Genomic DNA, 26,114 nt, shown 5'->3' with positions numbered 1-26,114 from the left:
CCCAGCCTCCCGGATCCCTGCGGCGTCCCTGGCACCATTCATGGGGGGAGAGAGGTTGAGAGTGGCACCTGGGAGTTCCCGTGCCACCTCCTCCCAGCTGGCAGCTCTGCAGACACCTCCACCCCTCAGCGTCACACTCGTGTTGGAGGCAGGGAGGAGAGTTAGGGGGATCCAGAGATTCAGCCTGCCCAGACTTCTGTTCTTTGCCCAGCTACCATACCTAACCACCCCACACAGAAAAAGGAATACGTTGACTCAAAGCAACACAATCATCTGCATTTTATTTGCATCTCATTTGGAAGTTGTTAATTTCCCACTCTGCTCCTTCCACTCCAGGTTTCTTCTCTCTCATCTACAATTGAATTCCCCAGATGCCCAGAAAAAAAAATACTAGTTGGTTTTTGCCAAAACAGATTCGGCCTTCTCAGCAGGCCTGCTCTGTGGTCTCAAACCAAAAACCAAACCCAGTGTAGTCGAGTCGATTCCAACTCATAGCGACCCTATAGGACATTGTAGACCTGTCCCATAGTTTCCAAGGAACGCCTGGCAGATTCAAACTGTCAACCCTTTGGTTAGCAGCCATAGCACTTAAGCACTACACCACCAGGGTTTCTCTGTGGTCTCAGGGGGAGCCTTTATCCAGTGTAACACACCAACAGCTGGGGTCCTAGTAAGACCACACCTTGACTGCAGGAAAGATTGTCTCTTTTCATCTGGCAAATTGATTCTGGGGAGGGGGGAGTATAAGGTGAGAAGTATAACAGGCAGAGGTGGGAAAGGCTGGTCCATGGATGCTGGAACAGAGCCCAGGAGTTGGAGCCTAGCCTCTGCCCTGGTGGGTTCTCTCCAGGTCCTCAGAGGCGGGAGGGGGCCCCTCCAGCCACCACTATTGTCTCTCCAGTGATGTAGCTGGCATCTTCAGAGCACAGAAAAGACACAATGCCTGCACACTCCTCTGGTTTGCCTATCCTGGGAAATAGAGGAAACAAAGGAGTAAAAATCAGACAGCTCAGGCCCTCGGACCCCAGCCCACAGGGAATGACATTTCCTTAATCAAGAATTATCAGTTGTAGAAATGGCAAATGTTTTGTTACCTGTATACCTATATATTGTCACCTGTAGGTTCTGTTACCCATACACCCAATATACTTACCACAATGGACAACAATGAGAATTACTAGATGATTTTTCAGGACCAGTGGACAGGCTTCTCGTCCATCACATAGGATTACCATGAGGGTAAACCAAAAACCAAACCCATTGCCGTCAAGTTGATTTCTACTCATAGTGACCCTAGGACCGAGAAGAACTGCCACATAGAGTTTCCAAGGAGCGCCTGGTGGATTCCAACTGCCGACCTATTGGTTAGCAGCTGTAGCTCTTAACCACTATGCCACCAGGGTTTCTACCATGAGCATAAGCTGTTATAATTTAGTGTCAGCATAAATACTGTACTCTGCAAAAACCATTATGCATTATATTCAAATACTATAGAGATGCTGTTTTTTAGAGAACACAGTACACAAAAACTCAAAGTTATAAAAGGTAAAACAGGGAACAGTTATTTCATATCAAAAGAATTTGTTTTACATGTGTGCATACTGCTCAAGTGTCAGGTGGTCTGTGCGACCGTAAATGGCGTGTTTAAAAAATGATTCCATTTGTACAGGTTCAATTTACAGGAACTTTTTCAGGAATTTACTTTTGTCCTTTAAAGTCAGGTTCATTTTGTGAGAATGTACTAACTCATTGTTTGTAAGAGTGATTGCAGTTTAGGGAATACTTTTAACCTAACTGCTATAGAATGCTCTAGAGGTAGCTAGAGCAAGGAACTCAAACCTAGCAGTGCTTCCCTATCCTAGCTGCACACTACAGTCATCTGGGAAGCTTAACAGCAACAACAAAAAAGATGCCCAGGTCCTACCTTGGATCGATTACAAAGAATCCCTGGGAGAGGGGCTTGAGCATCTTTGTTTCGAAAAGTGGCCTGGGTGATTCTAATGTGCACCCAGGATTGAAAAGCATGGGGCTAAATCATTCACTGGGACTCAAGGATGGCCATACCCTGAGTTAGGAATGAGTCGTGAGCTAGTGCTGTAGCTCATGCCTGATATTAGAATGGCTTTAGCGGGAACTGAGGGAGTCTAGTGAAGGCTCCGTAGTTCAGGGGTTAGAGCGCTGGTCTTGTAAACCATGGGTCATGAGTTAGAGTCTCACTGGAGCCTTAGCTCCTTACTTTGGAAACCCTGGTGGTGTAGTGGTTAAGTGCTATGGCTGCTAACCAAAAGGTCGGCAGTTCAAATCCACCATGCGCCCCTTAGAAGCTCTATGCAGTTCTCCTCTGTCCTATAGGGTCATTATGAGTTGGAATTGACTCGATGGCAATGGGTTTGGGATGTCTGGTGATCTGTAAAAAGTTAGGCATTGTTGGCATTTGTCCTTGAACGGGACAAGATGGAGATGAGAGTGGAACAAGTGAATGCCCAGAAGCTAAATGGAAGAGGCGAGCTTAGAGGAAAGGGAGCCAGATGAAGGATCCTGTACAGTTTGGCCAGCCCATTGGGGAAGACGGTAGTTTTCTTAGGCAAAGGGAGTTCTTTTTATTTAGATTGTAGAATCAGGAACCTGAGCTTTGGAAGTATGACTGTTTTTATTCAAGAGGAACTAAAAAAGTGTGGTTTTGCTTTTGGTCTAGGAGCTGTGTCCCTGGTGGCTACCAATGCCCAGAGGTGGAGACAAACACCCAGGTGGAGAAAGGAGTCAGGGCCTCTCCCAGAGCTCTGTGTTTGGTTTTTGCAATGGAAGCCGACTCCTTACACACTCCACTGCAATGACACAGTGTTAATGAACTTGTAAAGCCTGTGTGTTTGTGGCAGGGGAGAGCATGCCTGCATCTGTGGGACTGAGGGGCAGCGAGCTGTGGGCTATGTCAGGGATGAAACCCTTCTACCTTTATCCCTCCGAACCCTCCCCTGTGACAAGCCTTACCTTTTTATACACAGGCTTTCTTTTATGCCTTCTTCTTTTGCCTTGTCCATCCACAACTGCAGGAAGAAGGGAGAAGTTACGTGACATCTTTTTATGTGAAAGATGAGGAAACTGAGAGACGGAGGCGGAAAGAGACTGCCTATTCTTATACTAAGAGTAAGAATGAGGAGACTTCTTCTTTCACTTAGGTCCCAGTCTCTCCCATCACCCTTTTCTGTTTCAATCTTCTCAGTAAAGCATTTTGCTGGGTCTCTGAAGAGTAAAGTCTCCCCAGTTCTCACCACTTAAGGAGATAAGAGCCTGAATTCCTCAGTCTCCATTTATACCTCAAGAAAGGAGTGTGTGGATGTGTATGGGGGTCTGGTCTGAGGATGGTGGCTGGCATGTGGAGGGGAGATGGAAAATCCTAGGGAGGTGGGATAAAAGTGGTTGGGAGCTCAGAAGCCAGGCAGATCCAGGTAGATGGATACCCTTCAGGGATCACCCTTTCCTCACCACATGGCTGAATTTGGTCTTGATGACTCCAGGTGCCAGGCAGTTCACCCTAATGTTCCTTGCAGCCAGCTCTGTGGCCAGGTTCTTGGTGAGGCCCACCAAGGCTGTTTTACTAACATTGTAAGGACCCAGGCCCTGAAGAAAGGAGAGAATGGGTTAGTCTCTTCCCTTAGTTTCCAGTTCTTATCATTAGACATAAAGGGCAGCAATCAACAGGACATCTCCTATAAGGGAGGGTCCTAATTAACTGTCTGGTGATTAAATATTCCCTAGGGTAGGTTTGTGCATGCAAAGGACCTATTTTTGTGGGGAAGAACTTGGTGGTGTGACTCCAAAAGGGGTCACAAACTTCTTAGGGTGACTGGAGAGGTGGGAAGGTGTGGGATGGAGGAAGGGATGATGGTAGCAGAGAAAGGGGTTCTTACAGGGAACGGGTTGTAGGCTGCTACGGAGGCCACAATCACTACTGAGCCACCTCTGGAAAAAGAAGAAAGCTGATACTTTTCCCAGTGTAGACCAACGCCCTCAGCCCCGTGTGGGGTTCCACTGTACCCAGGCTCCCTCTTATTCTTTGTACCCTCGTTTCTCCATCTCTGGCACCACTGCCTTTGTCATCAGCGCTGTGGCCTTCACATTAATGTCCAGAATCTGAAACCGAGAGAAGCGGAGGCAGCATATGAGAAAAATGAGTTGGAAGAGGCAGGGTGATGAGGAGTTACAGTAGTGTTCTTAGGATCTGTTTGTTAGATCTCAGGGGTGATCCATCCGGACCTCACAAGTGAAGAAACCTAGGCTCACGGAGAAGTGCCTTTTACCAGCTTATTCAGCTTGGTAATGACACATAAGGCTTGGGTGAGAAAGAAAGGGGCCTGGTTTATCTGGTTTCTTAACCAGCCAAGTATGATTTAGCCCAGAATGGACTTAACCTCTTAGTGCTGTCTAGGTTTTGAGCTGGGTTTTCTGTGTTTCTTTCAACTAGGGAGAGGCTGAATCTGGGTCTGCCTCTGGACCTTTCCTAAAGTAGGCTGCATATCTCAGAGAAATGGGTCTGACCTTGGGCACCTGGGGCCATTCCAGCACTTCTCTGGCCTCTGAGAACAGGCCGTGAGATGTTCTTTGCCCTCCAGGATAGATGGCCTGGCTGGGCATTTACTAGAAAGTGGGATCACGAGGAGACATTTTGGGGGAAGCTGGGCCATATGCTATAATAAAAATCCTCACGTCCATAATTTGAAGCAAATGTATGACACTTGTTTACGTTGTTCTAGACACTGCTAGGATATTCTCACTCTCCCTATGGCAACTTCTTATTTAGAAAAACTTCAGTTTTACAGAAAAAGTTGAAATAGAAGTACAATGACTATCCAGATACCCTTCACCTAGATTCACCAGTTGCTCACATTTTGCTTATTTGCCCTATCTATCTGTCTATTTATACTTTTTTCTGAACCAGTGAAGGTAAGATCTTGTAATGTTCTATCCCTATTCGTTAGCATATATGTCCTAAGAAAAAAGGCATTCTCTTACACAACCACAATCCACTATCATACCCAAGACATTTAACATTGATAATAATAATTTTATGTAATAACATTTCCCAAAATGTCTTTCTTTTTAAATCCCGAGTTCAATCATAAATCAACCATTGCATTTAGATTTGCTATTCTGTGATATTTTAAAACACTACAAAGAAAAATTACTTGGTTTAAAACTAATTTTCATATGGTCTCTATCCAGGCTGTTCATGAAAGATGGTTCTCTGCTTTAAAGGATACCAGAATCAAGAAGTGGATCACTGAAGACCATTTTGGCACTCTGGTGTTTATGCCTGTGAAACACTGAGAAACTATAATATTCTAGTATCCTTAAACTTCAGTGTTGGGAAATTATTGACGACATCGGAATAAATGCAAATCCATGGGCGGTCATAAAAAATGTAACATTCCCAAATCATGTGGGAATATTAACCTTACTAAAAAAAGACAAATATTTTAATTAAGGCTTTATAATTATAGAATGTAGGCATGTGAAGTATATTATAAATATAATGTAGATTATACATGTTCAAATAAAACCAATATCCTAGCACTTAAATTTAGAGATCTGGGTCTCAGACTTTTTTTGACACTGCAGTTAAGAAGAAAAAAGTACAGGTCTTTTTCAAAGGTAAAAAGTTATATAAAGTGGTAACTTACTGGTATTTCACTCAGTTAGCAGCTATTAAAGTTTCCCAACTAATGAAAAATCATTCTTTTTTGGCAGCTGAAACGGGGATGGTAGGTGTGTCCAAGACTATTAGTTATTGGCATATTAGCTGCCATGTATCTGCTGGAAATAAACCAGCAAGAGCAGTGTGGACAAGCACGTTGGGAGGAAGGGGAGGGAAGTAAAAGAAAGCTAGCAAGCAGCAAATGGAAAAAGACCAAATGGGGAGGAGCAGAGATACAAGGGAAGGAAGGGCAGGGGTAGGACCACCCCCCATTGCCCTCTTCCAGGTGTGCTCCAGGTGTGTAACAAATAGTGATGATTCCTCACATTGACATTGTACTTGACAAACACATTTTAAAAGCAGACTGAGTTGGCGTTGCATGCTTTCTGAGGCCGTCCCCTGCTGCTTTAATCCCCTCTCACCTTGTCCCATATCTCCTCAGTGACATCCATTAGGTTTCCAAAGAAAGGGCTGACAGCAGCATTGGCGACCAGGATGTCAACACCCCCATGAAGCCTCACAGCCTGGAGAGGAGTAAACCCTCAATCAGAGAGGCAGGTAAGTCAGAGAGAGCCACTTACCAATGTTAAGAATTCCTTCTTAGGGACAGCTGTCAAAATGACATACATCTCTTCTTGAAAAATTTTCTCCCCAAAGCTACCCTAAACTCTGCTGCTTAACATTTAAAGTTGTCTTGTTTCTTTTGCAGTCTTTTTTTTTTTTTTTTCTACCCTCACTTCTTCTAAGGCTTTTTCTGACCCTTTGCTCTTTATACTTTCCTTTGGAAAGCTCCTTCATTCTCACGACTTCAAGTCTCACTTCAAAGTATTTTTTTTTTCTATTTTTAAAAATTGTGGTAAATACATAGGTAACAGGACATTCGCCATTTCCACAATCTTCACATGTACAGTTCAGTGACATCAAATATGTTCATCCTGTCATTCACCCAACACCATTAACTGTTCCTGAACTTTTCCTTCACGCTTAACAGAAACTCAGTGTGCCCGAAGGGTTGTGTCTTCCTCTTTCCCTGCCTCCTGCCTGCCCCTGGTAACCACTAATAAACTTTGATCTCTATACAATTGCTTATTTAAAATGTATTTTCTTTGTTGTGCCCCACAAGGTTTTCTTTTTTTTAGTTTTATCTATTTTGTTGCTGTTGAGTATATACACAGCAAAACATATAGTAATTCAAGTTTCTGCATGTACAGTTTAGTGACATAGATTACATTCTTTGAGTTGTGCAACCATTCTCACTCTCCTTTTCTGAGTTGTTCCTCCCCATTAGCATAAATTCACTGCCCCCTAAGGTTCCCATCTAATCTTTCAAGTTGTTGTTGTCAATTTGATCCCATATAGATAATTCTTAAAGAGCTTAATGCCCAAGGCAGACACTTTTTTTTTGCTAGTTAAGCTAAATTACTGTTCGGTTTTAAGATGACTTTAGGGGATATTTTTGGTTTAAGTTTTAAAGGCTATCTCAGGCAAGTAATTTCAGGGTTTCTGCATTCTCCATGGCTCCAGAAAGTCTGGAGTCCATGAGAATTTGAAATTCTGTTCTGCGTTTCCCCCTTTCGATCAGGATTCTTCGATAGAATCTTTGATCAAAACGTTCAGTAATGGTAGCCGGGCACCAGGCAGTTCTTCTGGTCTCATGGCAAAGCAGGCAGTTGTTCATGGAGGCAATTAGTCACATGTTCCATATCCTCCCTCTATTCCTGCCGGGTCCTTCCTCCTTTGTTACTTCAGACTAATACAGACCAAATGTTGTGCCTTGGATGGCCACTTGCAAGCTTTTAAGCCCCCAGGCACTATACAATGAACTAGGAGGTAGAACAGAAGCACTGAACATGTTATCAGGCCAGTTAACTGGAATGTCCCAGGAAACCATGACCCTAAACCTCCAAACCAAGAAACCAAATTCCATGAGATTTTTTGTAGTACATCGGCAGTCTCAGCAGCTACTCTTTTTTTTTTTTCACTGTTGTAAATATATCACACAAAACTTTTGCCAATTCAGCTTTTTACAGGTGTACAATTGATGAGAGCAATTAAAATAATCGGCTGTGCAACCCTACCCTTAACCATTGTGATATTTCTATCACTGTTACCGGTCCATTCCCTCTCCTTCCCGTCCCTAGTAACCACTAATAAACTTCATTCTCTATACATTTGTTTTTTCTTGTCTTTTTATATAAGTGAGGTCATACAATAGTTGTCCTTCTGTGATTGACTTATTCCACTCTGTTAATGTCTTCTAGCTGAAAATGTATTTTTAATCCCCCCTCCCTCTTTTCACACTGAGTCTCGGCCTTGTTTCTCCAAGTGTTTACTGTCCAATTCTTCTTGAATAAGTTAACATTACATCAAAATCAACCTGTCCACACTTACCTTAATGGAGAAATCAGTTTAAATAGATTCATAGGAAGTTACCATGGGAGAGGCCTTTCAGATCATCTAGCCCAATGTTCTCACACTGTAGGCAATGAAACTGAGGTACAAGGAAGTTAATGTCTCAAAGTCACATAGCTCGTAAGGGCCAGCTAGGAGCAGGAGTCCTGCTCATTTGGTTGTTGGGAAAGGGAAGTGATTTACTCAGGGGACAAAGCTAGTTAGTGGGGCAGAACTGAGGTGAGGGCCTCAAATGCCTACTTTCTAGTTCCGAGCTTTTTCCATCACAGCAAACTGTACCCCTTTGTTTAGAACTGTGCCATGTTTTGGTTTAACAAAGTTTCAAAATGACGTTGTGGGAAAAGGGTGTGTGCTGTTTGTGACAGAAAGTAGGCTGTACAACAGGAGAACTGTCCTGGCATTGGTAATCCATAGGAGCCCTCTGTAGGGGAGTTGGAGTCACTGGGAAGCTGGCTGCCCCGGTGAACCAGGATGGGGAAGACACCAGCCTGGGTTTAAAGCACTCCCACACTCAGTTACGATGTCATTTCCTCATTCCCTTTTTCTTTTGGCCTGAAAGTATAGAAGATGCAAGGCAGAAATGAGATTTAAACCGGGAAAGCGAAGAAAAGGAATATCTCACCTCCTTAAAAAAAAAAAAAATTTTTTTTTTTTTTCACCTCCTTAGTAAGTTGTAAATGGGTGGTGATAGCAAGTGCTTGCCGGAGTAATGGCCAAACAGACTTTGCCAACAACAGTTTTCACTACAAAGCCACCCTGAAACCAGACTTTGCATTTGCCCAGAACTGGCAATTTTGATGCCTTGGGCAAGTAGCACTAAATGGGCCCTCAGTCAACTTTGTACTTCCCGATCTGGCACACAGAGGGGTGTTATTAACAACGTGCACCATCTGCTAGCTTCCCATTTTAACTAATTATTCTTGCTAACTAGGTGCTAAGCTCAGTTGTTTCCACACTGCCGAAGGAATGCCTGAACCACCAACATGTAAATTTAAACAACATTTAAAATCATATAATCTTTTAAAATCAAAGGTAGCCCTTTTTTGCCCTGTCTAGATTTTAGTGTCCTGGGACCAAGCTCCAGTCACCTGCCTTGGCTCTGTGTAAGCCTTGCCTAGGGACTTTTGACTAGGAAAGATGTAGATGATGCTAGGAAGTGGGGTGTGCTGTGCTCTATGTGTGTGCGTTTGGAGGTGGACTGCACCAGAATCATCTAGAGAGGTTTACACTTCTGTGCATCCTGTCCCCTGCCCCTTCTACGCCTATCGGCATGGAGAGGGGGAGAAGGCTGGGTTTTGACGGAATGGAGACAGGGAACCATAGACGATTAATGAGAAAGGCACCTGTTACCTCCAGGTGTCTTCTGAGTCTTGCTCTAAGTTGTGTGATCACTTTACTACAGTAATTAGGAGTTGTTTTGATGTTGTTCTTGCTAGATGCTGTGGAGTCGGTTCTGATTCACAGCGACCCTATGTACAAGAGAATGAAACACTACCCGGTCCTGCACCATCCACATGATCGTTGTTATGGTTGATTCCATTGTTGGCAGCCACTGTCTCAGTCCATCTTGTTGAGGGTCTCCCTCTTTTTCACTGACCTTCTAGTTTACCAAGCATGATGTCCTCCCGATAACATGTCCAAAGTATGTGAGACGCAGTCTCACCATCCTTGCTTCTAAGGAGCATTCTGACTGTACTTCGTCCAAGACAGACCTGTTCGTTCTTTTGGAAGTCCACGGTATATTCAACATTCTTTGCCAACACCATAACTCAAAGGCATCAATTCTTCTTCTGTCTTCCTTATTCATTGTCCAGCTTTTGCATGCATATGAGGTGATGGAAAACACCATGGCTTGGGTCAGAAGTGCCTTAGTCCTTAGAGTGACATCTTTGCTTTCTAACACTTTAACAAGGTCTTTTACAGAGGATTGGCTCAATGCAATGTGTTGTTCGATTTCTTGACTGCTGCTTCCATGGGTGTTGATTGTGGATCCAAGTAAAATGAAATCCTTGACTTCAATCTTTTCTCCGTTTTTCATGATGTTGCTTACTGGTCCAGTTGTGAAGTTTTTTTTTTTTTTTTTTTTATGTTGAGGCATAATCCATACTGAAGGCTGTGGTCTTTGATTTTCATCAGTAAGTGCTTCAAGTCCACTTCACTTTCAGCAAGTAAGATTGTGTCATCTGCATAATACAGGTTGTTAATGGATTAACAATCCTGATGCCCCGTTCTTCTTTCTAGAGTCCAGCTTCTTGGATTATTTGCTCAGCATACAGATTGAATAAGTACGGTGAAAGAATACAACCCTGTTTTGATAGTTGTAGTTTTTTTAGAGAAGTATCACGGGTGGTACAAATGACTAACTGCTCAACTACTAACCTAAAGGTTGGTGGTTTGAACTCACCAGGTGGTACCGTGGAAGAAAGAAAGGTCTAGTGACTTGCTTCTGTAAAAATGACAGCCAAGAAAACCATACGGGGCAGTTCTACTCTGTAACACATGGGGCTGCCATGAGTCATCATCTAGTCTATGGCAGTGGGTTTGGCTTTGGTTTCATCATCAAGCTGTGAAATGGCTGATCTGGTTTCTGCTTACCACGCCCTTGAGAAGCTTTGTGGTAGAGATTAGGACGCCACCAGGTAGTAACCACCCTTAAGGCAGCAGCTTTCCTTATCATAGTTGTACAGAGGGGTGTTCAATAGAGGGGTGTTCTGCCAGCAATAGGCAGAACACATCTCAAACTGATGACAAGCATCCTCTCAGTCTCCATCCTGACACTGGTCATATAAACTATATGAGAGTCATTTTGGAATCATTCTTTCTATTTCCTATTTCTTGATAACAGATTAGAGAAATCTTGGTTGATTCCTACTTTGAGGCACATGAGTTCTGGTCCCACCACCACCACTGCTCTAGTCCTGTACTATAGCATCAGCTTCAAACATCCTTGGCTTAGTCTCCTCTACTCCAATATGCCCTTCCTACCAGTTAACCAGCTGCCATCGAGCCAATTCTGACTCATGGAGGCCCCATGTATGTTAGAGTAGAACTGTGCTCCATAGGGTTTTCAGTGGCTGATTTTTGGGAACGAGATCACTAGGTCTTTCTTGTGAGGTGTTTCTGGGTGGACTCAAACCTCCAATCTTTCGGTTAGCAGCTGAGTATGTTAACTGTTTATACCACCCACGGACTCCATCCTTCCTACCAGTGCCAAATTATTCTTCCTTAATAATCACTTTCATCTTGTTCAAAATCTCACATGTCTTCATTATTTCCTACAAGAAGGCGTAAACTCTTCTGGGAGGCTCTGGAGGCCCCTTTCCCTTATCCTTCTGACCCAGCCATTTCCCACCAGCACTCCTGAGCCTGTGCTCTCTACTGAGGACTGACACTGCTCCCTCTTTCCTTCATTCCCTCCTTGGCTGTCTGCTCATTTGGCAGGGTCATCTGGAACCCTATCCCCCCTCCAATACCACCCACTCCTCAAGATCTAACTCAAGTCCCCTCTCTGGTCCAGGGCTGCAGGAAAGCTTAAGTGGACCTGGTGGGGCCCCGCCAGAGGCTGTTTATTCCCACCAGGGTTTTGATACTAAGTTGCCACATGCATTTCATTGGCTAGTCCCTAATTGGCCCCACCTCCCAAATGGCTCCCTCACCCTGGGGATCAAGGTCTCAATCTCAGGCTGTATCTGGCAGTCTATGCTACCCAAGGTGCTTTTCTTGGATTCGCACCTGGTCCTTTCCAATGCACATTTGAGTATTTTTTAAACAGTTCCTTAAAAATGGAATAACCTTATACCATCTACCACACCAGTCTCTGCTTGCTCTAAACTGTTGTGTAAGGTCTTCCTCTTTTAAGAAGATTACCCAAATTATTTCTGCCAACCTTTCAGTCTGTTAGTACAATCTCATATTTCCCATTTTTGGGTGGATTCCCACTTCCAATGTGGGGAATAAAGTGTGTGCCCTGAGACTGGAGGGAAAAGGGCCTCCTTTGCTAGAAGTTCATGTTTTCTTGTGCAAATGAAGGCTGGTGTCAAGCACCAATTGAGACTAAGGTCCAAGTGGGCACCTAAGACCAGACCCTACGCTAATAAGGAAATGCCTGGTAGTCTGCAGGCAGCTGAAAAAGGAAGGGCGTAGGTGTAGGCTCAATCACATCTCTTTCTTTACTGGCTGTGGGACCATGGGAAGTTACTCCACGTAATGAACCAGTGTACAGAGAAATAGTCCCTGGCTGAAACATAATGGGGTGCCTCCTGTAGGTTACTGGGGACTTTACTTTGTAATATGGAGAATTGGGAATTGTTTATTAGTTCATGGGTAGGAACATCTATTTTGCAATTGCATTTACTCTTCTCATCTGCCCAATTTGACTGGAAACTACTGGAGGGGAAGGCCACCTGTTTTTGTGTGTGCCCTAAGGGATGATATGGGGCTGAAGCATTAGAATGGTTTTGATTCTCTGGAATAGGACGATTCTGAGACTTCAGGATATGGACATAACAAAAAAGCACACTATTAAAATGTGCTGGCAGACCTGTGTGGAGATGCAGAATCCACTGTTACTTTTTAGTTAACAGTGCTGGGTTGGATGACACCAATATTTTAGAGAAAAGCAGGGAAGGAGGCTTAGACTGGCTTCCCTCTGTCACCTCCTGGCTCTGTGCCCATATCCCTGACGCTTACTGTGGCCACCAGCCGCTCGCGGTCCTCGGCCTTCCCCACGTGGCACACGGTGCCCGACACACTCAGCCCTTCCCTCTGCAGCTCCGCCACTGCCCGGTCCACATTCTGCTGCTTCCGGCTGCTGATGACCACGTGGGCGCCCTCCTGGGCCAGACGCCGGGTGATGGCAAAACCAATCCTGGGGCGGAGAGGGGCAACAACTGTCAAGGACACTACAGGTGACAAGGTTGAGGCTCTGGAGTCAGAGTGCCCCGAGTCCGAATTCTAGCTCACTCTCTGTGTGACCTCCATGCGTCTCTGTTTACTTGGGTTATTGGCATTACCATTATCTAGCCATTACCACGCAGAGGACATACTTAGCCCATTTTCGGCACTTCGTTACTTATTTTTATTATGGTCTTGGCCCTCAGCCTAGGTTCCCAGGAATTGACATCATCTCCCACAGGCCTCAGGTCTCATGGTGCCAACATTTTGAGCTGGACTATTAACCTAAAGGTCAGCTATTCGAACCCACCCAGTAGCATTGAAGAAGAAAGCCCTGGCAATCTGCTTCTGTAAAGATTACAACTAAGGAAACCATATGGAGTTCTACTCTGTAGCCCATGGAGTAGCCATACTTTGGAATCAACTTGATGGCAATGAGTTTTTTTTTTTTTTTTTTGGTTTCTACAGGCTTCACCAAGGGTAACAGGCCCCATACTCTGTACAGACTGAGGAGAGAGAAATGAGCTGAGGGTATATAGCAGCAGCCAGTTCTGTGATTTGAGAGTCTTATACAAAAGAGCTTCTGTTCCCAAATATCTCCCTTACTAGTCTCCATCATTCTCAAAATTGTATCCTTAGTTACATTTTTGGGTGCACATGCAACAGCTGGTCTCTGGTTTAAAAAAAAAAAAAAAAGTAAATATTTCCCTGGGAATAAAAGTTAAACACATTTACAATGGCCAGCCATTAGCATTTTTCATACACTTGTATTTCAGATTTTCAAAGAGCTGGCATCTAGCACGAAGGAGCCCTCGTGGCACAGTGGTTAAAGCGCTGGACTGCTAAAAGGTCGGCAGTCCAGCAGCTCTGGGGGAAAAAGATGTGGCAGTTGGCTTTCCTAGAGATTTAAGGCCTTGGAAACCCTATGGTGTAGCTATGAGTTGGAATCAAGGCAGTAGGTTTGGTTTTTGTTTTGGACATCTAGCAAAGTCATGTGGGAATGAGAATCAAGTGTAGGGGATGAGAAAAAGGCTGGGCAGGGGAGGCAAAAATGTACGGATCTAAATGAAAATCTGGACCATGGATCCTGTGCTGCCTCTGGGTAAGAAGGGGTTGTCTGGGAGACTTGTAGGGGAGTCATATGGGGGTGCCTGAAACATTTTCATAGTTAATGGAGGCAGTGAAACAGGATTTTTGAAATCTGGGCTCTCTTGGATTTCTGGTTTCTGGTCTTCCTGACTCTAGGTGGGGCCGGTGGGCTGGGGCAGCCCAGAGTGCTAGAGGAACGAACTGAAGGGGCAGCATGGAGTAAGAGTCGTGCCAGAGGCAGCAAGGACACATGGACAGACAGTGGAGGCGCCTAGGGCCAGGGGATTGGCTTGGGTGAGGGGCCTCAGGGCCAGTACGGGTTCCTTTCTTCTGTCCTTGCGTGTGAGAGATTAAGGGCAGAGGCCACCGGGAGGCAAGGGGGCAAGGACCTAGTCCCAGTTTCCGGGCAGCAGGGGCCTGAGAGACTCCGGCCCAGTCACTCACCCATCGGTGGAGGCCGTTACCAGGGCCACCTTATTCGTGAGCCGTTGCTGGGGAGCCATCCCGGAGCTGGCCAGTCGCAGCGACACCCTCCACGCTCGGGCACAGAAGCCCCCAAACAGCCCCGCCGTCTGCATGGCGCCGACTAACCGCGCATGATTGTGCGCACAATAGGGGAAGTGACTGCGGAGCAGGGCGAGGGGCAGGGCGTAGGGCGGGCCGCCTTCTTGGCTCCCCACCGCCCCTGGCTGATCACTTTGTCCCGCTCTAAGGTGGCCCTTGGCGCAGGGAGCCTGCTGTGGCCGCGGGCGCCCCCTGAAGGCGCATTGCCGGTACGCCCGGCAGCCCTCTTCCCTCCGCCGACTTGGCCTTCCCTGGCCAGGTGTAGGAATGTGCTCCTCACAGGCCGAGTTACGGTAGGGCCTGCACTCCTGGAGACTCGGTAGATAGACCTCCCCGCCCTCCAGATCTGCTTCTACATTTGCTTGGCTGCGTCCTTTTGGGGTGGGGGTGGGAGGCAGAAGAGGGGCTTTGAGTTGGTCGGTTTTACTTTCCAGAAACTTAAGACGAACTTTCTTCTCTAAGAAATTCTGGGCCTGTGTGTGATAACCCACAGGAGGGCACATGTTCAGAGATCGCCCATGGAATCGTCTCCACAGATTCCACCACGTGAGGATCCCAGGTGAGGGTGGAAAAGGCACCGCCCTTCCTCTGACTCTAGGTCTCCTCCATCCTCCAAGGCCCTGGAGAGCTGACTGTGGTCTCCATGGTAACCAGCAGCCAGGGATAAAAATTCTGACTCTAGCCCTTCAGTTTCTCTAGAACCTGCCTCAGGAAGCTGTCTGTGCTGGACAGGAGCTCTTTATACTCTCCACCCCAAGAAGAATACTTCCCCCATTTTACAGGAAGGAAGGTGGTTGCAAGAAGTCTAGAGATCCCCAGCCAGTGGTGGAATACAGAGAACCCAGGAGCACTCAGGCTCACTGCAATCACTGTGTCCCCAGGCCTTGGCCTCTGTCCTAGTTCAATAAATATTTTTTGAATGTAAAATCACTTCATAAACTGTAAACTACCAAACACACAGTAATTTTTGCCACCATATAGTAATTATTATTGCTGCTACAGGCCAGGCTCTTCATCTGTAAACTGAGGATGCTGGAGTAGATGATGAATAAAGTCTTTGCCAGCTATAAATTCTGTGTCCAAGACTTCAGCCTTTATTTCTACCAAGAGGGCTGAAATGATCTCCCTCCTAGGTTTCTGGGAGAATTAATACGTCTGGATGGCTTATGGTACACTACAGAAAGGCCTCAATAGACCCAAGTGTCAGCGTCTGAATTGGTTTAACCAACCAAAACCAAACCCATTTTTGTAGAGTAGGTTCTGACTCATAGTGACCCAGTAGAACACAGTAGAATTGCCCCATGGGGTTTCCAAGGCTGTAATCTTTACAGAAGCAGACTGCCACATCTTTCTCCCGAAGAGTGGCTGAGGTTTGAATTGCCGACCTTCCATTAGCAGCTGAACACTTAACCACTGTGCCAACAGGGCTCCTTTGGTTTAACCCAGTGGCCTCCAGATGCCTGACTGAGAAGCAGTGCTGGTTCATGGCAAAATTTCACTAGCTCGAGGCAAAATGAAAAGAAGACAATATCATGAGTTTCACAAAGCTAAAAAAAAAAAAACCCACCATTTAATTTAAAGGATTAAAAAATTTTTTTATTCTGAGATACGCTCTTGATACATTTTGCGTGTGTGTGTGCGCGTGTGGGTTAGTCTTTTCTTTAAGAAAAGATGATGAAAGTAGATGGATAGGTTTAGAAATGTGTTCTTAGTTGGTGAAAAATCACAAGTTTGGCAATCCTGTGTTAGTCCTTACAATTTGAGGGAAGAGAACTCTGGTCCATGAAATCTAGTTCTGGGGATCACTGTTTAATAGAATTCATACTTGCTAAAGATTCATTTAGTATATGTGTAGGTCAGCTGAGCAGCTAAAGAAGGATTTCAGCATTCAAAAGGGAGATTGTGGATAGCAAGTTATCTAACAGACATGCCCTGGATTTATACTGTATTCCTCAACCCAGAAGGTGCAACCATGGCCCCTGTTTCATCCTTGGTACTCAGCACGTCCTGATGAGATAAGAGAGCTTAAGCCTAAATTTCCCAGTGTCCGGGGAAAATGGACTCTCTGGTGCCCCTCAGTCTGAGCCTCATGAATTATTGACACCATAGGCTGGATAGCATTACACTCCTCTTCCTCCTTCACTGTTCATAGCTAATGCACTGTGGGAACCCTTCCCAGTGCTTTCCACCTGTTTGTGGAGAGGGGGAGAGTGTGCAAGGAGGACTGTAACAGGGTTTTTCAAGGCTTGACTCAAAAGGCAGACCTTCAGGGCATATTGGATCTCTCTCCGCTTCCTCCACAGAGATTGAGATGAGGGCTAGGGAGACCATAATCCAAAGACGAAAAGTTTCTTGGAAATGCAGATTTTTGCCTGGAAGCTTGGAGAATATCACATGGCTCCTTGGCGTACTGGTGTCTTAGTGATCTAAAAAAAAGTGCTGCTATAATAGAAATACGAGTGGGTGGCTTTAATAAACAGGAGTTTATTTTCTCACAATTTAGGAGGCTAGATGTCCAAATTCAGGATGCTGGCTGTAGGGGAAGGCTTTCTTTCTTTATTGGCTCTGGAGGAAAGTCCTTGTCTCTTTGAGCTTCTGCTCCTGGGTGGTCTTCATGTGGATTGGCATCAGTCATCCCCTCTGCTTGCTAGCTTGCTTGTTTAATCTCCTTCTATCTCAAAAGAGATTGACTCAAGACACACCCTACACTTACCCTCCCTCAGTAACATAACAAAGACAACCCTTTCCCAAATGAGATGATAACCACAGGCACGGAGGTTAGGATTTACAACACATGTTTATGGGAGACACAATTTAACCCATAATCATGCGTAACCAGTGAGTCAGGTACTGTCACATGGATTCTGACTCATGGTGGTCTTATGTGTGTCAGAACTCTGCTCCTTTCTTCCAAGGCACTTTTGGGTGGACTGGAACCTCCAACCTTTCAGTTAACATTTGAGTGCATTAATTATATTGCCCAGTGACTCCATTGTATGGGTAGAGTCGATATTTGGCCTCTGGCACCATTTCTTTTGGGAGAGCAGAAAAGAGTAGAGGGACGCAGGAAGTGTGAATCTTTTGCTCCTACTCCCCAACAAGCTGTTCCTTGGAGAAGGGGGTAGGGAATCATAGGGGGAAATACGTATGTGTGTAGGAGTGTCTCTTTGAGATGGGAACTTCAGTAGGTAATGGGAGTGTTCTTGTACTGAAGTGGCACCACCATCTGCCTATCTTGAGAGGAAATGCCTCGAGGATGGAGGACTACATTCCCATCTTCTTAAGGGCTGACTGCAGTTCAGAAGGGGAGTCACCTGGGATGGAGTTTAAGTCTTGCCATTTGCAAAAACCATCCCAGTTTGATCATTGACTCATATGCCATAGACACAAGTCAGGCAATGTGAGAGAGAGGGCTGGTGTGGGGTGAGGCAACTGCCAAACAGAGAAGCTGGTAATAAAATGATGACAGTAACTAATTTATTGAGCATGTACTTACTAAGTGCTGATAATCATTGGGTGCTTTTTGTAAGCTTTATTGAATATGTCTTATCTGGTAAGGGAGGCATTTTTGTTCCCATATGTGAAATTAAAATGAGTCATGACACCCTGACCTGCTGTCAGGATTGTATTGTATAGCTCCATTTCATTTCTCCAGCACTGTTGGGGAATGACAGTTTTCATGGAAATTACTTTTCCCTGAATGGGAATTTTACTTAAAGCACCAATCATTAAACTATCTATCATTTATAAAAATAACACATGCTTATGATTTAAAAAAGGGACAGAAAGTTATAAAGTGAAAAGTAAAAAGTAATTTTGTCCAGTGCTTCTACTTGCTCCCCACATAGCCCCATTAATGGGTTCTTGTGCGACCTTACAGATGTTTCCTTTGCATTTACACGCATTTTTCCCTTAAAAAAACTTTTTTTTACATGAATGGACTCACATTATACATACTGTTCTTCAAATTTCTCTTCTTTTCCTTCCTTCGTTCCTTCATTTTGTCCTTCATCTGTTCCTTCCCTCCTCCTGCCTTTCTTCCTTAAAATACGTTCTTGGAGAATGTACAGAGTAGCACATAACAGATCCACTTTATTCTCTCTCCTTTTTAAATAAAAACCAAAACACGTTGCAATTGAGTCGATTCTGACTCATAGCAACTCTATAGGACAGGTTAGAACTGCCCCATAGAGTTTCCAAGGAGCTGCTGGTGGATTTGAACTAGTGACCTTTTGGTTAGCAGTGAGCTTTTAACTACTGCGCCACCAGGGCAGTATTCCATTGTGTTGATATTCCATAATTTATTTAGCCAGTTTCCTACTGATGGACATTTAAGTAGCTTCCAGTGTTGTTATTTCGAACAATGCTACAGTGAATTACCTTGGATTTATATTTTCCTGTGTTTGGTACAGATACATTTGGTTTGGTACAGATACAAATTGATGGCTATGGTTGAATTACCTTTAAAAAGATTTAAGCATTTTTGGATGGATTTATTTTTCTAAAATGAATTTACCTGCTGTTTGACTCTCTTAAGCGTAGTATGTAGAATGATTTGAACTCTGGGTGATGGCTTAAGCTCAGTGACAAATGGCAACACACCCTGGGCCTCTGTGGCTGGGAGCCGGTAGGAATTCAGTGGTTCCCTATGAACTGCAGGATGCAGACCCAAGGTGTCCTCGATTCCCCCATGTTTGTCAAGGAGAAGGCTGGCCCAGCATTGTCAGGTTTTAGGATTTTTAAACAGAAGATAGAAATCTGGATTTTAATATGAAAGGTTTGATTTTGAAGTGTTGGCAACTAACTTAAAAAAGCAGCGAATGGGTCTGTAGGAGCCAGAGGCTGATAGTGTCTCTGCCTATTTAAATGCAATGGATTATTAATTCTGTGAGCTATTGCTCTATTTAGAGCTTCATAACTCTATTGTATAGCTTATTCAATTTTTGGTGAGATTTTCATTTTTTTTCCTCTGATTGCTTTGGATTTAGGCAGCTGGCTGTGAGCACTGTTCAGAAATCATTCATCTGGTCTTCACATCATCTGGGTTCTTTTCAGGAGCTCTGTATAGCAGCAGGCAAAATGTTCTTATAAGACAGGCCCTGGCCTCTCTTTTCCCTCATCACGCCCGGGATTGCCTTCTTCTGCTATATTTGGGATGGGGTGAGGTTGGGGAGATTGTCTAGGGCAGTTCCCAAGTCTGTTTTCAAGTTGCAATTGGCTTTCTCTTGGGCCTCAGTGCCCTCTGCTCCTGGTCACTTCTGTGAGCTCCAGGGATTACAGCCCTTGCATGGCTTCCCTGTGGATGCTGAGTTGCAGGTTTGGGGGCAGCGATGAGATGGGAAGGCCACACTTCCGCAATGGCCCTTGCCTTTATTTTTTACGAAACTACTGGGCCCAATAAATTCACTGAAGATTTTGGGGATAGAGTGTTACAAGATAGGAAGACAAATCTCCCAAATAGGATGACGAATATGACTTTCCATTGGGTCCTTATAGGTACAACCAAATTCCTAGCCCAGTTTTCCTAAACTGTGGTTTCTCCCTTTTCTGCCCTTAGAGACAGTCCCTGTGGCAGACATGGAGACACAGATCACAGCACAGATCTCTCTAGTTTCTGGGAGCGTGATTGGCTGTCAGCCTCCAGCTGTTAACTCCTTCAGGTCTGCTTCAGCTTTTGAATCAAGGTCATGCTCTTCTCGGTGACTGGGCAGGACGGTGGTACAAGGACCTCGCCCGCATTTCTGCCTAATGAGGCACTCCTCTAATGAGCATAGTTTCCCGTTGGCCTGCTGTTGTCAGCCCAGCATCACGGTTTAATAGCTCCTCCTCAACCCCGTTTCACCCTTTTCCTTTCACAGGTGTTACCAGGTGCCATGAGTCAATTCTGACTCCTGGATGGAGATCCCATGTGTGTCAGAATAGAACTGTGCTCCACAGGATTTTCAATGGCTAATTTTTAAGTAGTAGGCCACCAGGACTTTGTTTCGAGGTGCCTTTGGGTGGGCTGAAACTTCCAACCTCCCAGTTAGTTGCTGAGCACTGTTAACCATTTGCACCACCCAGAAGCTCCTTTATTGCTGTTACTTCCCCAAAAACCTTTCAGATTTCTAACTCCAGCCAGGCACCTACTTCGCAGAGGACTCAATGACACGGTCTCCTTTCTTCAAAATCTTTATACTGCAGGTCTCCACTGTCAACGCTCAGGGGACATTCCCTCAGAGGATCGGCCCTTCTCATTGAATCAGAGAGTCGGGGTGCTCTGAAACAAGAATACCTGTCAATACAGCGTCTGTCACCCAGAACAACGTGACGAGAGGCTTTAGGAGAAAATCACAGAGTGGGCTTTGGCAGTTCCAAGGCCAGTGCAATAGTCCAGCTTGAGTTCTGGAGCTGCAAATGTGTCTTCCTTTGTAATCTCTGTCAGTATAAGATGAAGAAATGTCTCCTCACTCCTTCTGAGGAATTCTATTTTCCTGCAAGAAATTTCTGGACCTACTGAACACACACGCACCCACCCCCCCCACCCCCAGCTCCCCCCCCACCCCCTCATCTCCCCCCCCCCCCCACATGCACACACACCCCTTCCAAGAACCAACAGTAATTCTTTGGGACAGTGCAGTCTAAATCCATGTTAAGGAGGAGAACCATTTCTCTAGAGGTGGCCAGCCTGCCCATGCTGGAGATAACATTTGATAGTATTATGCAAAGCCGTTTCAATTTCCTTCTGCTTTTAGAACAACGTAAGAGGCCTATAGTAGGAAATAAATAAGACCCATCACAAGCCTTGGCAGATGACAGAGCAGTCTATTTCTGAGGGCCCTCTCTTTTATGGGCCAGGATAAAATAGAATAGATTCTCTTTAATCTTTGCAATGGAAGTGGGGGTAGTTGAAGAATTTATTATCTTTCTACCTCAGGAGTGTAGGGAATGAGTGGGTTTGTCCTTATGTTTGCTCTGCATCATTCATTTTGAGTTTAATAACAACAGATTCTTCTTGCCTTTTGAAACTTTGTAAAAAAAAAAAAACTGAGGAATCAGACAATACACACTTTTTGCACCTTACTTAGAAAAAAAGAAACCTTTTTATTTGGAAGTAATTATAGAGACTCATTGTCTTGGTTATCTAGTGCTGTCATAACAGAAATACCACAGTAGATGGCTTTAACAAAGAGAAATTAATTTTCTCACAGTTTTGTAGGTTACAAGTCCAAATTCAGGGCGTTGGCTCCAGGGGAAGCTTTTTCTGTCTGTTGGCTCTGGAGGACGGTCCTTGTCTTCAATCTTCCCCTGGTTGAGGAGCTTCTGAGATGCAGAGACCCCATGTCCAAAGGACACGCTTTACTCCTGGTGCTGCTTTCTTGGTGGTAAGACATCCCCAACTCTCTGCTGGCTTCCCTTTCATCTCTTGAGAGACAAAAGGTGGTACAGGCCACACCCAAGGGAAACTCCCTTTACCTTGGATCAGGGAGGTGACCTGAGTAAGGGTGGAGTTACAATCCCACCCTATCTTCTCAACATAAAATTATAATCACAAAATGGAGGACAAGCACACACGGCCTAACCGAGTTGATAGACACATTTTTTGGGGGACGTAATTCAATCCATGACACTCATAAGAAGTTGCACAAATAGTGCATAGAGTCCCCATGTCCCCTTCCCCTAGCTTTCCCCAGTGGTGGCATCTTATATAACTGAAGTACAATATCAAGACTGGGAAATTGACATTGGTACAGCACCATTAAGTAGACTACAGACCTTATTCAGTTTTCTTTCATTTTTTTTGTTTTTTAATTTTATTTTTTTGTGCTTTAGGTGAAAGTTTACAAAGCAAATTAGTTTCTCATCCAAAAATTTATACACAGATTGCTTCATGACATTGGTTGCAATCCTCTCAATGTCAGCACTCTCCCCGTTTCCACCCTGAGGTCCTCGTTTCCATTCGTCCAGTTTTCCTGTCCCTTCCTACCTTCTTGTCTTTGCTTTTGGGCAGGTATTGCCTATTTGGTCTCATATACTTGATTGATCTAAGAAGCACATTTCTTACATATGTTACTGTTTGTTTGATAGGCCTGTCTAATTTTGGCTGAAAGGTGAGTTTCAGGAGTGGCTTCAGTTCTGAGTTAGAAGGGTGTCTGGGGGCCATAGTCTCAGGGGTTCCTCCAGTCTCTCAGACTGTTAAGTCTGGCCTTTTTTGTGAATTTGAGTTTTGCTCTCATTTTTCTCCTACTTTGTCTGGGACCCTCTATCGTGATGCCTGTAAGAGCAGTCGGTGGTGGTAGCTGGGCACCATCTGGTTCTTCTGGGCTCAAGAAGGCTGTGGTTCATATGATCCATTATTCCTTTGGACTAATATTTTCCTTGTGTTTGGTTTTTTCATTCTCCTTTGCTCCAGTGGGGATGGAACAAATAGATGTATCTTAGATGGCTGCTTGCAAGGTTTTAAGACGCTAGATGCTACTCACCAAGGTAGGATGTGGAACATTTTCTTTATGAACTATCTTATGCCAATTAATCTAGATGTCCCTCAAGACCATGGTCTCCGGCCCTCATCCCCAATAGCTCGGTCCCTCAAGGTGTTTGGATGTGTCTAGGAAGCTTCTATGACTGTGCCCCCTTTGTGCTCTATTATATATATAAATATATGTGCTGTACCTGTAAATATGTTTGTGAAAATATCCACAGCCTAACCTATATATGTATGTGGGTATACTCCTATATGTCTGCCTTCCACTATTCAGCAAATGTATCTGCCTAGGTATCTGCTTATAAGTTATTGTTTGTGTTTACTGTTGTCGTAGTGTTGTATATGCTATAGTATTTACCATGGTTGCCTCTTTTTTTTTTTTTTTCTTGTGATCCTCTAAGTGTCTTCCTTTGCCTTGGTCAAGTTGTGCTTACTTCTCCTATGTTGTGTATTGTCTTTTGCTTCACCTTAACACGTGTCTACTATCTAGTTAATGATCATCCCTTCCCACCCCTCCCCTCCCTCATAACCCTCAAAGATTGTTTCTTTCTGTGTATAAGTCCTAGTTTTTATAATAGAGGTCTCATGTAATATTTATTCTTTTGTGATTGACTTATTTCACTCAGCGTAATGCCTTCCACATTCATTCATGTCGTGAGATATCTTGCAGATTCATCATTGTTCTTTATCATTGTGTAGTATTCCATTGTGTGGTATGTATCATAATTTGCTTATCCATTTATCTGTTGATGAGCACTTAGTTTCCATCTTTTTACTATTGTGAATAATGCTGCAATGAACATAGGTGTGCATATGTCTATTCGCGTGATGGCTTTTATTTCTCTAGGATATATTCCTGGGAGTGGGATTGCTGGATTATATCGTATTTCTATTTCTAGCTTTTTAAGGAAGTGCCATATTGTTTTCCATAGTGGTGGTACCATTTTACTTTCTCACCAGCAGTGTATGAGAGTTCCTATCTCCCTACAACCTCACTAGCATTTATTGTTTTCCGAATTTTTGATCAGTGCCATTCTTGCAGGGATGAGATAGTATCTCATCGTGGTTTTGATCTGCGTCTCTCTAATTGCTAATGATCGCAAGCATATTTTCACTTATTTGTTGGCCATCTGAATGACCTCTTTGGTGAAGTGTCTTTTGTCCTTTGCCCATTTTGTGATTGGGTTGCTTGTCTCTTTATTGTTGAGTTGCTCAAGTTTTCTGTATATTTTAGAGATTAAATCATTATCAGATATGTCTTTGCCAAAGATTTTTTTCAGTCTATAGGTTCTCTTTTTATTCTCTTGGAAAAGTCTTTGGATGAGCATAAATACTTAACTTTTAGGAGGTCCCAGTTATCTAGTTTATCTTCTGGAGTTTGTGCATTTTTAGTTATGCTTAATATTCTATTTATTCCGTAAGTTAAGACCCCTAGCATTGTCTTTATGTTTTCTTTCATGAACTTTATAGTTTTAGGTTTTACATTCAGGTCTTTGATCCATTTTGAATTAGTGTTTGTTATGGGTTGAGGTATGGACCCTGTTTCATTTTTCTGCAAATGGATATCCAGTTTTGCCAGCACCATTTGTTGAAGAGACTATCTCTTCCCCATTTGGTGGACTTTGACTCTTTGTTGAAGATCAGGTGTCCATAGATGAATGGATTTATTTCTGGGTTCTCAATTCTGTTCCATTCGTTGATGTGTTTGTCGTTGTACCAGTACCAGGCTGTTTTGACTACTGTAGGTGTATAGTAGGTTCTAAGACTGGGTAGTGTGAGGCCCCCTACTTTGTTCTTCTTTTTCAGTAATGTTTTACTTATCCAAAGGCTCTTTCTTTTCCACGTAAATTTGGTGATTAGTATTTCTATCTCCTTAAAGAATGTTGTTGGGATTTGGATTAGGAGTACAATTTATCTATAGATTGCTTTCGGTAGTATTGACATGTCCACAATGTTAAGTCTTCCTATCCATGGGCATGGTATGTTTTTCCATTTATGAAGGTCTCTTTTGGTTTATTGCAGTAGTGTTTTGTAGTTTTCTGTGTATAAGTTTTTTATGTCCCTAGTTAGGTTTATTTCTAAATATTTTATCTCTTGGGGGGCTATTAAAACTGGTATTGTTTTCCCGATTTCCTTTTCAGAGTCCTCTTTGTTAGTGTATAGGAATCTGACTGATTTTTTTTATGTTGATCTTATACCTTAACACTTTGCTGAATCCTTCTATTAGTTACAGTAGCTTTCTTGTGGATTTTCTGGAATTTTCAATGTATTGTCTGTGAATAAGGGTGGTTTTACTTCTTCCTTACCAATTTAGCTAGGACTTCCAGTACAATGCTGAATAAGAGTGGTGATCAAGGGCATTCTTGTCTGGTTCCCTTTCTCAGGGGGAATGCTTTTAGCCTCTCTCCATTGAGAATAATGTTGGCTGTTGGTTTTGTGTGTACGCCCTTAATTGTGTTGAGGAATTTCCCTTCTATTCCTATTTTGGTGAGTTTTTTTTTTTTTAAATCAGGAATGGGTGTTGGACTTTATCAAATGCCTTTTCTGTAACGATTGAGATGATCATGTGATTCCTTTCCTTTGTTTTATTTACGTGGTGGATTATTTTGATTGATTTTCTAATGTCGAACCATCATTCAATACCTGTTATGAATCCCACTTGGTCATGACGTATTATTTTCAGTTTTCATTTTTTACGTGCACTTGTTTATGTGTGTTGGAGTCCCTGGGTGGCACAAACAATTAAGTGCTTGGCTACTAACTGAAAGGTTAACAATTTGAGTCCACCCAGAGGCACCTTGGAAGAAAGACCTGATGATCTGCTTCCAAAAAATCAGCCACTGAAGAACCCAGGGGAGCACAGTATTACTCTGACACACACGGGGTCGCCATGAGTCAGCATCAACTTGATGGCAACTGGTTTGGTTTCTTAAATTTATGTGTGTCAGTGTGTCTGTGTGCATCTCAACTTGTCCGTATGTCTTAGAGATTTTGAATAGC

At 43.9% G+C, this 26,114-nt stretch overlaps 1 protein-coding gene across 1 annotated transcript; it reads right to left on the bottom strand.

Moving 5' to 3' along the window:
* Positions 1 to 255: 255 nt before the first annotated feature.
* On the bottom strand, positions 256 to 14,712 carry LOC100675986 (dehydrogenase/reductase SDR family member 4). The gene is made up of 8 exons (XM_003420953.4): positions 14,531 to 14,712; positions 12,794 to 12,971; positions 6,115 to 6,216; positions 4,061 to 4,131; positions 3,909 to 3,960; positions 3,484 to 3,618; positions 2,989 to 3,044; positions 256 to 969 (listed from the first exon to the last, which is right to left on the bottom strand). Exons 1-8 carry the CDS (start codon positions 14,662 to 14,664, stop codon positions 855 to 857), a joined length of 843 nt encoding a protein of 280 aa, XP_003421001.2. The 5' UTR covers positions 14,665 to 14,712; the 3' UTR covers positions 256 to 854.
* Between the last annotated feature and the right edge of the window lie 11,402 nt (positions 14,713 to 26,114).

This window comes from Loxodonta africana, chromosome 10 (genome assembly GCF_030014295.1).
Source record: "Loxodonta africana isolate mLoxAfr1 chromosome 10, mLoxAfr1.hap2, whole genome shotgun sequence".
Classification (NCBI taxonomy): Eukaryota; Metazoa; Chordata; class Mammalia; order Proboscidea; family Elephantidae; genus Loxodonta; species Loxodonta africana.
This window is presented reverse-complemented; position numbering and strand designations above follow the sequence as displayed.